Genomic DNA, 14,781 nt, shown 5'->3' on the forward strand with positions numbered 1-14,781 from the left:
CAAACGCACGAAACGACACTCCCACCTCTGGAATAGCCTGTGACTTTTAGTTTTGTACAAATCGTTACATAAAATCACAGACGTCATGGGGGACACGTTGAAACTCACAACATAACGTCATTTGGAAAACTAATCCCGTCCAAATATTGCTATAGGTGTGTTTAAGCTGTCGAAAACGAATTTGTGACCTGATCCAGCAAAATGAGTCACAGTGACCCAAATTTCAAAATTGAGATTTTGGTATCAATGGAAAGAGGAGATCATAAGCTTTCAAATAAAATCCTAGACATACCTTGTGCATGCACACGTGTGAGAGAGAGAGAAATTGAGAGAGGCAGAGAGTCAAGCAAAAAGAAAACAAATAATGCTAGCTTATGCGATCATATCTTTGTGAAGGATAGTTGACAATAACAGTGTAACAAATTCATAAAGGAGTTCAATATTGGGTTAATTTGTTTACACAGAGCGCTGCGAGTCTGACAGGAGGATTGCTGGACCAATCGCGTGGGCTTCCTATTGACAAATGATCAGCGTTTATGTAGATTTATGATTTGCTTTATATATTATGTGTAACACCATATTTGGAGAGATAGTGACGTTTCAGGGGATACCCGAGAAATGCTCCGAGATGACGAGAGGATTTGAGAAAAGCAATGTTCATTTCCAGAGAATTTAGTATAACTTTTTAAACTTTAATAGCCATTTAAATACCTTTACACAATTATTTGGACTACAAAAGTTTGGGAGATTATTTTTGAATGTCTGTTCTTTGAAATTAGCTAAAACATTTTTTTTTATAATTTCATTGTTTTTCCACATTATCGGCCCATATTATCTTAAAATGGAACGTTGCGACTTCTGACTCATTTCGCCAGAGCGGGTCACATTTTATATCAGATTTGTTTTACAGTGGGAGATTATTAGCAGATGTCACTTGATAATGTCAGATATTGTATCTCCTCATTGCATTTAATATTTTAGTACTGACACTAACCAAATGACAAGACAACATAAAAATTAATCGACACTGAACATGAAAATACATAACAATAGTTTTCATCTTACTTGCATGAAATAACATTTGCTGTGAAACTAGGGTATTCTACATCATCCGCTCAGTCAGTTTTTTCAGGGGTTCCTCAGGGCTCGTGTCTGGGCCCTGTTCTTTTCCGCTTATGTATGTTCCTTCTGGGTTCGATTTGTAAAAACCACAATGTAGCGTACCATTGTTATGCCGAGGATACCCAATTGTACTTTCCGTTGAAGTGTGGTGATGGGTCTAAATCTCACCTTGTTACTTGACTGTCTGGAGGAAGTCAAAGCATGTTGGAGTAGGTGATTTTTGACCAGTCGAAGGGAGTTGATAGGTCTACAATTCACCTTGGTCCCTTAGCCACCATTGTTCACTCTTAAGTGAGGAATCTTGAGGTGCTCTTTGGCTCTGAGTTGAAATTATACAAACAAATATATAGGCGGTGGTAAAAGCCAGTTTCTTTCAACAGAAGGTTATTGCCAATTTAAAGAGGGTTTTTTTTATTTTAAAGATTTGGAGATGGCTTTTATATCATCCAGGCTCGATTATTGCAATGCTTTATATATAGGGCTGCCCAAAAATCAGCTGTCATGACTGCAATTAGTTAAAAATGCAGCTGCAATACTTTTGACAGGCACAAGGAAATATGCAAGCGTTTCTCCAGTGTTAGCCTCTCTTCATTGGCTGCCTGTTAAATTTATAGTACAGTATAAGGTCTTGCTAATGGTTTTGGTAAAGGACTACTTGGTCTTATATCTCTGCCCTGTTGAACTGCAGTGACCCTGCTAGATTGTTGCGGTCGTCCTCTGGTTTCAAACTGAATGTCCCTAAATTCAAGGGGATCGTGCCTTCTCAGTGGCCGCTCCACGCCTCTGAAACAGCCTTCCACCCCCTATAAAAGCCTGCAACTCATTGGAATGTTTTAAATCTTTACCAAAAACTTATCTTTATTCTGCTGCCTATAACTGCACATAGTGGTGAAGTCTGACTTAAATTTCCTTTGAGGGATTTGTTTTTAGTGTATTTTCTATGTGTGATGTTCTTTGTTTTATTTGTTCCCTTGGGTAAATTGAAGTTGAAAGCACTTTGGTCAACAAGTGTTGTTTTAAATATGCTATACAAATTAATGTTGTTGTTGTAGTACTGACACTAACCAAATGACAAGACAATGTTAGATATAACGCAGTCATAAATCCCAGCCAGTCAGATGTGGTTGTGTTCTCTTTTTTGGCACATTCACATTACAGTACACAGCTGATCATAATGCACTATAACATTTTATGTCAGTGAATCTGGTTACACTTTATTTTGATAGTCCACTTTAGACATTCTACTAACTATAAACAACTTTGCAACTACATGTCAACTAACTTTCAATAATTTGCAACTATACGTCAACTAACTGTCATTAGAGTATAGTTAGTTTTTGCCCCACACACCCCTGCTTTAATCAAACAAATTATAATATAACATTCAACATTTTTTTTGAATCCCAGTGTGGGCAAAATCAAGTTTTTATTGTTGTTTAAATGCCTATGTGGTGTTTTTAATATGTTTTAAGACAAACCATGGGCAAATTCCTCATTTAACACCATTGCTGAGTATTTTCTCTATAAAATTTAAAGGCTGTCTCATTCCCGCATTAGTTTCCATCATCACAAACATGTAACCAATCATATCAACACAGCTAAACGCGTGGATCAGTAGTTCAAGTTATTAATATTTAAGATATTATGTATGGATGCCGCATAGACTCGGTGCTGAAGCGATTATATGTGTCTGAAACCGAAGAATGTAATGTCTATTTACATATGGGCCTAGGTTGTGTGAAAGAGTGGAATCGGGAACTAATTTGCATATTCATAGATCTGGATATAGTAAATGAGACAAGCTGTTTTAAAGCTTGAAGAAATTAATGTAACATGTAAAACTTTTATATATGCTATTATGGTGCTCAAAGATGAATTTTAAATGATAAAATTATTCACTACATGCCTACATGTCACCAACAGACATTAAAAGAGGAAAGTATGAGCTAAAATGCAAGCTATATGATGTTTAAAAGAGACATCTGGAGTGTCGAGAGACCTTCAGGTTGATGGCAGACTCGGGACACCAGCATGTTCATATCTACAAACCCAAACATATACTGTAAACGCATAAAAAACACTTCACCTGACACTCATAGACACTAGCTGGGCTTGCATTGAAACGTAAAGTGAATCTTTTCAAACTGCGATTTAGGTGTGTGAGACAGTAAAATAAATATATGTTTTATATAGCAACTGATCATGCATGCTTTGTAAAATCAATAGGCAGTGTGCTTTACTGAGATAAGTTAACCAGTGGTCAATACTGATGGGCATGAGTCCCACGTATACATTAATTGCATTAAATTGTTATTTTAGGATGTGTGTTGTTTGACCAGTATGTCATGGCATTCACAAACAACTCATGCCTGTGTGTTTGTTTCAGAGTCACAGCGTGGTTGTGTAGCTAAGCTGTCGTTCTCTTGTCCAATGAAAGGACACTATTGCCTCTATGGGAAGTCCAGTTTCTCCTTATACAGCCGTCAACCGCACCTCTGGATCCAAATCATGCTGCTCACTCTGCAGGTAACAGTCTGTATATGTGTGTATGTTACATGCCATGAAGGTTGAACTGCATTTTGGCAGAAGTTATTGTTGAAGGTCCTGTACACCTGCAGCTACAGCAGGACACCTTGAATCGCCAAGCCCTCCTTTAACACTTGCTATCCGGTGTCAGTGTAAACATTTTCAGATATTTTTACAAATAGTTTAACTTTACCAGATAAAAGTAATCTAACAGAACTATAGTGACAGAGTTTTGCTGTGTTTATGTCTTTACTGTGCACAAGTAAGGTAAAGTTATAATAAAAATCCTTCTGGAAGGACTTCTCTTTATCATCTAGCTTTGAAAGATCCAGTTCACTATAGCAAATAGATTTGCTTTGACAAAAAATTTGTTACACTGATTCAGGTTTGTGTGTAAGCTCTTCTTGTAGCAAAATAATCTGTGTTTATTTAAGTGGAGATGTCAAAAAGGTTTCCAAATGTGACAGTATATCTTACAGTTCAATGACCCATCAGCAAAAACTCTAGTAGTGTGTACTCTTAGTTTGTCTTCTGCTTTAATTCATTATATTTGCCTTTTTTCCTAAATTAATGTGTTTTATATAGAGTTATATCATTTAATATAGATTTTTCAAAGTGTATCTTCTGTGTATTTATCTACTTGTTGTTAAATAAAGTTGCCAGTGTAGTCTACAGAAGTGTCACTAGCGACTTTTTAGATCCTTTATGGCGCTTTTCCATTGCATAGTACCCCACGGTTTAGTTTAGTTTGGGTCAGGTCAGCTTAGATTTGGGAGCTTTTCCATTGGGTGCAGTACGTAGTACCCGATACTTTTTTTCGTACCACCTCGGTTGGGGTTCCAAGCGACCCGAGCTGATACCAAACGTGACGCGAAAACACTGTAGGTCACTGATTGGTCTGAGAGAATCGTCACGTCATCGCTATAATGTAAATATTAGCTTTAGCTTACTGCTAGCTTGCGCTGTCTCAAGCAAACATGTTGTTATCTGTGTTCTGCTATAAGTTTCCAAACACCCTTTTAGCCATGAAAAACATCCGCAGGTTGAGAATCCGGGACACCATAACAGTTTTTTCCAGACTTTTTCCAGACATTCGCGACGTGCACGTGCGCATTATATATGCTTAAATGCAACTTGAATGAGGCTCAGCGGAGCGCCGTCGACTGACGCCACGGGTCGGGTTTTTGAACAGAAACTGTCATGTGACAGAGGTAGTTATAAACGCGATGTGCAAACATCTTTTTGTGGTGGCCAATTTTAATTTTGTGGCAGACTGAGAAATAAATAAATGTATGGGAATGTACAATGATGTATGATGTCACAGCAGTAGGCAGCGTAAATATAACGACACGCCTATAATCCGTCCCACTCCGAAGTGATACTAAACTCGATGGAAAAGCTAACCACGCCAAAGTGAGGTGAGCTGACCCGACCCAAACTAAACTAAACCGTGGGGTACTATGCAATGGAAAAGCGCCATTAGTGGCTCCCCCTTTTTTTTTTTTTTTTTTTACAAAAAAGCGGCTAGCAACAAATCTAGTGACTTTTGGAAGAGCCGTAGAAAAATCGGGCGACTTTTTGCACGAGCCGCAAAATCGCTAGCCCGATGTCCCGGGTAGGGCTGGGTATTGGCAAGGACCTCACGATACTATACCTATCACAGTTCATGGAGCAATGTATCACGGTACGACACAGTGCATTGCATGTTGCGATACATTGCAATACTTTTTCTTTTTTATCAAAAATGAAAAATAAATACAGCTGAATAAAAAAAAAAATTTAAAGTAAAAGTATGAAATATGACAGACAACTGGACAGTGACGACTAAAGCAGCAGCGGGGGAGGTTGTTTGACGCACACTGAGGGATTTGATTTATTTGTAAATATCATTAGTAGAGATTGAAATATTGATACACTATCATGAAAAAATGTATCACGATAGTTAGCTGTATCGATATTTTTGCACAGCCCTAGTCCCGGGGCTATTGTGCCTTTCAGTCGGGCTACCAAAATGTATCTTTGCCCTGCCGTCAGCTTATCTTATGGAGGAAAAAAGTGATTTCATGATCACTCAAACTGTATAGAGATAGGCAGTACTGATCTGTCTTTGATGCTCTGGATCTGTTGCAAACAATTTCCTCCAAACGTCATCTTGTCAGTCATTATTATCCTCACATAACAAGTGAAATGTCCTGCAGCAAGCTTAAACATGAAATAGATTGCGTACATAGTGAGGGGAATTGCGAAATTGCTGACAGTTATGTCATAAATCCCAGACAAGATCAGAGTGGAGACTGGAGGAGTAAACTCTGATGAAGATGCTATGCTGTTACAATTTAATGTAGCTGTTGTTTGCTCCTCATTTGTTTTTAAACTGGACTGTTTGGACGAATAACTCAAATGCACAGTTTTTTACCAAGTCTGACTAACAATTTAGTAGAAATAAGATTGCTGGTTAACAATCTGTACGTTAACAAGTCATTTTAATTGGTCAAATTCAGCCACTATTTCATACATTCACAGAAGCAGAGAATTAACAAATGCTAAAATCTTTTTAGACTTTCAGCTATATTAAGATATTGTTTGTGATGGTTCAGAAAGTAAGAGAAATGTGAAACAGATTGGAAGTGGCAGTGTAGTCATAATGCAAATACAACATGATGATGTCACTTATATTATGCAATGATGTAATATAGCGACTTTCCAAGCAGGTTTTAGCTACTTCCCATTGAAAATAGTTTGCAACACCGCTCTCCAGTTTGATGACTTATGGTGTTATGAATGAATTTGTTTGTGTTTGCAGAGCAAAATGAGTGAGGTGCTGTGCTCTCAGGATGAATGTGTTCAACAGTTAAAGAGACTGTGGGAGAAAACACAGCTGACAGGAGCTCACAGCTTTGAACTGGCCATCACCCAGACTGCTGTTCCTCACAAGAAGGTACGGTCTCTCTCTCTCTCTACATATCTCTCTCTCTCTCAAACACACACACACACACATTCTGGTTTCCATGTTTTGTGGGGACATTTCATAGACGTTATGCATTTTATACCACACAAACTGTATATTCTATTCCCCTTACCTACCCCATTCCCTAACCCCAACCATCACAAAAACCTTTCTTGTACCTTAGATTTTCAATAAACATCATTCTGTTTGATTTATAAGTTTGTTTCCTCATGGGGACATCAAAATGTCCCCACAAAGTCACAAAAACACTGGTATTCCTATCTTTGTGGGGACAATTGGTCCCCACAACGTGATAATTACCAGGTACACACACACACACACGTGAAGGTAAGTAAATGATGAGAGAGTTTTGGGTAAATAAATAAAGATATTTAATCAAGGTAAAGTTGATTCTGAATCCACTTTTTTAACTGCAGTTGGTGAATAACGTTGCTGTTTTAGCATAAATAACATCTGCAATGCTCAAAGTTCAATGCAACGGGAGATATTTGCTTTAACAGAAATCACTTCTAAAAAACTACAGCGAATGGATGGATTACCTACAACAATGCCTCTTACCAATGGCAACCAATGTTCACTATGTGTGTCTCCAAGATGGCGGCGTTAGCGGAAGCTAAATCACTAGTTCGCCTGCGCATTCAGGTCTTAATGATTAATGGCAGGGTTTCCCGCAGCACTTTTCAGTTCGGGCGGCCCACCTAAGCTGGGATACCCTACCACCTTAACTAGGTCATCCAAAAAAAAAATTCCTCCAAACGCCACATGGCCGAAATGAGAGAAAGACATGGTCCGTCACTGTCTGGAGGATAACTAGCCTGTTGATAAAACATTTAATTCATTACTAATCTAGTAATGAAATAAAATATTTTCATCATGACGCGTACACCCCGCCCCTTTGATTGACACGCCCCCGGCCCGCCCACCTGCACAACCCTACCACCTTAACTAACACATTTTTTGCGGGAAACCCTGAATTGTAAATGAACGTAGCTTGCTGTCCTCAAAGGGAGCTCTGTACCTGAGCTCTGAACCTTCAGAGAGAGCAAACCTGAGGCTGGGGCTTGAATCCCAAGTTCAACCCCCTGCAACGGAACTGAAAAGAGGAAGGAAGGAGGAGGAGGGGTGCCAGAAAAAAAATGCAGCTGATGCGGAGGCCTGAAGGCTGCTTATGCCCATGATGATTGTGATTGGCAGGCCTGATGTCAGAATATATAAAACACACAAGGCAAGGATCCAGATGCAGATGACACAATACTTTAATTAGAAAAGCTGGGACAGAGAGAGAGAAACCACTGGGAGAAGCCAGGGAGAGATAGTTACTGAAGGGAGCTTAGAAGAGATGACCACTGAGCTTTGTCGGGGAGAGATGACCGCCAAGCTGTAAATATACGATAATGAGATCACCCTGGTGACAGACGCGCACGTGTAGAGCTGTCAAAACACAAAACATACACAGAGAAACAAAATGACAGAACGGTCACCTCGGGACACCTGAATGTTGCACTTGTGCATATCAAAAAAGCAGTTTCTCATTTCTTTGAAGAAGTTGCTTTGGTACATCCATGCAAATGATTATGTACAATTCTCTGATGTTTCCTATCAATCGTTGATCAAAATGTATTTTAATGCGTCTCTGTTGAAAAGTCTCACCCCTCACAACATTTAGGCATTAGTTCATACAGTAGCATAAGTCTTTACATGCAAAATGGTTGAACAAGTTGTCATAATATGTGGAGCATATTTCTATACATTCCCATTTTTCCTAAATCTGTCCTGAATTGGTAAATTTTCATCTTTTTAGACACTCTCCACAGGCATCTCATGAACAATGATTGAATGGCCATGGGTCTATTGAAAGCGCTATATAAATGCAGTCCATGTTTTCTACCATTATAAAGCTTGGAAGAGCAAGGACATTTACTAAAATACCTCCAAATGTGATCGTCTGGAAGATGATGGACATGTGTATCTCAGATTGTTTGAGCGTGAGGAAACCACGGGGTGATTTGGATATTTGACTGGAGTATTACTTTAACTTAGTAAGTGAGAAACCAGACGAGAGCTGCATGGAGAACATTGTGCTGAACACTTTTATTACACCAGTACTACTCCAACCAAAGAGTTGATGATGGTAATGTAGGCGTTGATTTGTTGCTTCCCAAGCAGTCATGTGCTGATGCATTCATCCGTGTGATTTCACAATGTTGTGGAAAAAGAAAATGAATCATTTTGGTTTCAGTAAATGCGCCAAGGACGTTTTGAGTTCTAAGTGCAGCACAATAATCTCTGGTATGTCAAACAATCAAGACAAATACCATTCCTTATGCAATGAATCCTTTTAAAGTACCGTCTCTCTGTAGCAATAATACAGACAGTGAGTGGTCAAGGGTCACGATGGCCTGTAAGACCAGGATGTTTACCTCAGGTCATATCCTCATAATGGCGGCTGATCTGATCAAACACTGTAAATGTCAAGTCAAGAATAATTATGAAGTACAGCTGCTGTGCTGTGTGTCTTCCTTCATTTTTCTAAATCTGGGGTCCACAGAAGAATTTTGTGTACCTATCACACATATGGAATCTGTTTGTGTTGGGCAGTACATGCAAACTCTTCTCAGACAGACTCATAAACATCTCCCCAATGGTGCCCTAACCCCAGACAGGCATTTGATTTATTCACCGGCCTACTCTTAAAAAGACAGCGGTACACAGTTAGACATTAAAAGAGGCATATTTGAATGCAAGAAAGAAATGAAGTTCTGAACTTACTATATAAACTGAGTTGCAGCAGTCACGCACATGACACCGCATCACGTGATGTAGTTTCGACACAGTTCGCTCATAATATAAACACATTTAACAAGACATGAAAGGCAGCAGCAACCATAAATGCTTGCGTGTTTCAAAGTTACCATAAAACTTTAAAAAAAAGTATTACTGTACAAGTCATGTTTTATTTGTCGGTTTGGTATATGAGGACACTATTCCATCAAGCTGTCAATCATTCTTTCTCCTACACTGTGTAACCTAAAGTGTGCATCTCATCCTTTAGATCGACTGATGCGCTATCATCTTCTGCCTCTATAAAAGGAATAAAACTCTTAAACTGTGTTAAAAAGTCCGAATGCATGAAATATCGTTAAACCCCCTTTTTACAGCTTTAATCCTTTACTTTTCATGCTCAAAAAATGCTTTCCGGACCTGCTCGCGGTAAATGATGACAAAATCATGAGATATTTGGCAGTCGTACCTGCTGAACGTGCTGTCATAGCTTGGAATGCAAATGTAGTCATGGCTCTGAGAAAATTGCTTTGTTACTTTCGTCTTTCGTTACTTTTGACCCCGATCTTCACTATTCTCTTTTTTTTGCCATTGTCTGCTGGTTATGTTTTTCACAACCAAGAACAGAACCCCAAACAGAGCAAAAGTTTGCTGTATTCACTGGAGTAGATGTGTGAAGTCACACAAGATGTGCTTTTGACTAGAGTACAGTAGATACATATACTTTAAATAACACACATTTAACACATTTTGTACTAAAAATGTTGTTAAGGATGTTTTTGAAGAATTTAAAGAGACAAAAATTATTTTACAGAGTTTACAGAGAAAAGTCACAGGACAAGTTTCAGTCCAGACTATCTGGCAGAGAGGATGTGGGGACGTGACCATAGCCAGGGTTTGAAAATGAGTGAGGTTCAGGGGTGTCGAGAGTTAATTGCTATTTAGGGGTTAGCGGGGAACAAACTAACGCGGGGTTAATTGTAACACAGCTACTTTACATATTTATACAAGGCCTAGCAATCTGTGCTTTTGGTCTTTTTCTCTTACTGTCAGAAGATGATCTCTTGTGAATTTGTGAAAAGTTTTGATGTGTTTCGTTAAGTTATGAAGGTGGTTCTTAGCGAACTAGAGCAGTTGTACTTCATTGTAGTTTACTTTGGGCATCTTTTTCATAATTTTTTAATTTGAAATGCTCCCACACTCCACCCTGTTTTGACCGCCTCATGTTTGGTTTCTTTTTTGCCGCCTCAAGTTTGTGTCGGGAATCTCACGGCCCGCGAGAATCTCGCCGCCGGCGTTGTTCAATTTCCCGACAATTTAATTAATTTAATCAAGTGAATTCTTGTCGACAATTTACCGATAATCAATTAACCGTTTACATCCCTCATCAACAATATCCACCTTTAGTATATAGACAGAATTTTATGGAATTATTTGTGTTTAAACAAAAATTTCTAGCAGGTGTTACAACAAACCCTCTGTTTGTTACAATGAACCCCACCTATGGGGTAAGTTGTAACGTTTGCATTCCTGTCGCTTTCGGTGTAATTGTACAATAACAGTAGGTCCCACAAACAAACTTTAATTTGTAGCACTAACATTTGTAGTGTTGATTGTGTATAAAAATGATTCATCTAACTTTAATATTTTTTAAAGCAACACTATGTAGTTTTTTTACCTTTAAATAATGTCTCTAAAATTATTTCAGTGATAGAACAACTCTTAACTGGACAAATTGTCCTGTTGCTGCAACCTGAGCAACCTCCTAGCTGCTACAAGCACACTCTGAAAGTGGCGGTGGAGGGTAGGAAACACAGCCCCGCCCCTCCCCCTGCCTGCAGAAGAGTGTCTGATACCAGGCACTGTTGCGCTTTTCAACCACATGGGGGAGCTGTAAGTCATTTTTACATGGAAACTACATAGTGTTGCTTTAAATGATAGAGCCAAAAAAGCGTTAGGTTGTGCCCCGCTCTCCCCTATACTTACTTACTGTAGTAAATGTAGTATTTAGTGCACTAATTTTGTATTAGTAGTTAATATACCAAAAATTAGTCTTTAGTATTTAAGATAAACTTAAGTGTACTTAACTGTGCTATTTTGAGACACCATTCATTTTAAATCTATTTAAGTATTACTGGTATTGTATACTTTTTCAGGTGCATTGAAGTACTACTCGAGAAGAATTAGATACTTTTCATTAGTATATTTATAGTGCATAGCTTTTACAAAATACTTTAACTGTATATATATAATATATTCAAGTATACTTGTAATACCTATATTCTGTCTTAACATTTTTTTGCTATTTTACACTGTAGATACACACTCTGTCTATATGTTTTGGGGGTGGGCATTGTTATATTATCCCATATTTATTAGATATCAATTTGTTAATACTTTACTGTTGACTTAAGGTGGATCATTTATTTATTTTCATGCAACAATGTTTATTATAGCATTATATTAATCATTTTAATAAGCAATATTAGGCTATATAAACAAGAACTTTGTTTACTGTTCAGCACAACTTTGTTAAATGCTTACTCCTTAACTGAATAAGATGGCATAGCCAATGGCCAATGTTTACATATTTGGCATATTTCATTTAAAGCCAGTTGTTATTTTCTACAGATTTTTACTGTTAAAAGCATTTCTTTCATACCTAATCATGACGATTATTGCGTGTGTCTTAACAAATGAAGTATTATGTCAGCAATAACTGAATGATGTGCCGTTAAAGTGCTGTAATTTTACTGTAAATGTAACTATACATTTCCCAAAGTGTCACATTAATGGCTAAAACCTTAAACGCTACATCTAAAGAGGATTTTTCAAAATGGGATCTGGCAACACTGCAAATGCTGCACCGGCGGTTGCCAGTGTCTCACATCTGCTTGAGTCAATCTCCATCATTTTACGCTAAACTATACAGTAAACTCTCCAAACTTAATTCTATACGCAGATGCCAATGCCAGGCGTTTTAAATGACCAATAAGTCATTTCAGAGAATTTCAAACTTTATTTTTTTTAAATGAAAAATAGGTCTAGACCTCGGTGGCCTCGTAGCTGTCTACGGCCGTGTGTGGGGAGGGTGCTTTTTACAAATCATTATTTTGCCAAGTGCAAAATCACACATTGTACCTCCAGCTGATTAATAGACAAAAACGACAGGCGAGTTCCCGATTTCCTAAAGTAGGCACCATTCAGTAAACCACAAGAGATTGGAGCTTACCCATGATATGCCGGTGAAATAATTGCCATTTTTATCTGTCCTCATGAAAGATGAAGTAGACAGAAAAATAAAGTTGCAGGAGGTCTTAGTGGAATTTCCACCCCGCAACATCTTGAAGGCATTATAAGTATGTCATCTCTCTAATGATAGATCACAGCGAAATAACAGTATATAATGGAAACTGTTTGGAGAAAAGCGAATACCCCCCTTCGACTTCATATCACCGTCGGTTTCACTGACTGGCGGATGAGATCCGGTTACCATCTCTGCGGGAGCGCGTATGCATGTATGTGTTAGGTAGGCTAAGGCTCTATAAAAGGATTCTGGGAACAGTGTTGCAATAGTATCCATTACAAACAGAAGGACCACAATTACTTTTTCTACTCTCTGCATGGTAATGATGACATGTTAGCTATAGTGTGTAGGCCCTGTGGATCTGCCTGTCCCCCCATGGCACATCTGAGGCTTAGCTTTTCACTACAGTCTGTTACACTGGGGCTTTGAGAGTCACGGTTGATATTGACATGGGTTTTTTTGACATATCAGAATAGCGTGGTCACATTGTTCGAATCTGTTTCCTAACAGTGGCAGGTTGCCGGAACGGATTACACTTTGAATCAGTGAAAATTGACTTCTCGTGCATGTTTAACGCTGTTTACATGTTAAATGGAGACAGACATATCTGTTAATTATCCAGCCACTCTTTATGAATCATTTTTTTGTGAATCACTGGACTGACGCATCATTTCCTGTCATCTTGAGTCATCGGTATACAGATTAGGCTGAAGGAGAGAGCATGAAAGTGTTACACAGCCCTACAGGCATGCTTTTGTGGCTTTTAAATGTAGATATGCACAGATCTTGCACATGCTGGTCAGTTTAAACCAGCGCCACGGCCTTATAGGGTCTCTTGTCAATGTTGTCATCATGTCAGGGATCTTCTATCAAGGCACCTTGTTGTAGAGGTCTTCACAGGTCCACTTAGATCCAAAATCCCAAGGTCCGACTTGAGACCCGAGCGGGTTCCATATAAAAGTTTCACGTTTGGTGTGGATACGGGTCGGGTATAATATTAGCGGCTATTTAAAATGAATGTATTTTTTTACAAACAGACACCAGATGACCCAACCTATCTCACGTGTGTGCATCGAGTCCAAACTCTCCTTTGTTTGCGAAGAGTTCTACATTGTGGCTGGCGGTAGGTAATTTTAGTTTAGGCCAGACCTGTCAATCAATTTTAAAAGCACATTTGAGCAGGTACATTGATGTCGTCGTCAGATAAGACCTTAAAATAAATGGAGCAGCGGGCCGAATTGGTTGGGAAGCCACTGGGTTTCTTTCTGTCTTACTGATTGGTGCCGTCTACATCTGGGTTAACAAAAATTCTCAGGTTTGTTTCGGGTTGGGTCTTTCTTTAAAAAAAATTATTATTGCACATTGGGTTGGGGTTAAATGTGATATGGGTCATTTCGGGTCGGGTACATTTCTGTGGATATGAGATTATTATATTAAATTATAATGTAAAGATTACAGTATGAAACTTTATTTTATTACATCATCCATTAACATGATTTGTGAGTCCTGTCGGTCTATTTCTGTCGAAGACTACACCTCCCTTTTTTCCACATGATGACAATAGCAGTTTTATCATCTATTTCTAATCAGTATGTCAAGTTTATGGTGAGCGTGATTAGAGTAAAATGGTTGCATGTTGAAATAGGACACCACCACATGGCCAGTCGACAGTTTAAAAGATAAATGTATACTGATTTCAACGTCTCTTCCTGTAGTAAACATCTTAATAGCCTTCATCCAGCAATGGCAAGCAGCCCACTGCTGACAGTTTCACCGCTGTTTCCCAGAGTGTTCACATTGTTGTAATGTAGGATAAAATCATGTGTCTGTACACATTATTTACTTAAAATCAATCTTTATGTCTGTTTATCGTTATAATGACCTTAAACTTGACAAAGAAACAATAAAATAAAGGAATCTTTACCACTTCCCATACAATCCCCACAAAACGGTTGCATGGCTTCATTAGACTGTGAAGTAAAAACATATGATGTTTATAAACAACTAAACAAATACTTTTATGATGTTTTGCCACAGAAATAGTGTTGTATGGGAAACTGTTTATTTTGTGTTCCAA

The 14,781-nt window shown here is 38.4% G+C and overlaps 1 protein-coding gene across 3 annotated transcripts in view; it reads left to right on the forward strand.

Moving 5' to 3' along the window:
• Positions 1–14,781, forward strand: part of veph1 (ventricular zone expressed PH domain-containing 1) — a 132,406-nt gene that overhangs the window by 100,286 nt on the left and 17,339 nt on the right. For all 3 annotated transcript variants that reach the window (XM_065246633.2, XM_073815838.1, XM_073815837.1), the window contains 2 exons: positions 3,509–3,648; positions 6,452–6,586. In XM_065246633.2, the coding sequence (XP_065102705.2) occupies positions 3,509–3,648; positions 6,452–6,586 (275 nt within the window). The remainder of the gene's footprint in view (positions 1–3,508; positions 3,649–6,451; positions 6,587–14,781) is intronic.

Source organism: Paramisgurnus dabryanus, chromosome 9 (assembly GCF_030506205.2).
Source record: "Paramisgurnus dabryanus chromosome 9, PD_genome_1.1, whole genome shotgun sequence".
Lineage (NCBI taxonomy): Eukaryota > Metazoa > Chordata > Actinopteri > Cypriniformes > Cobitidae > Paramisgurnus > Paramisgurnus dabryanus.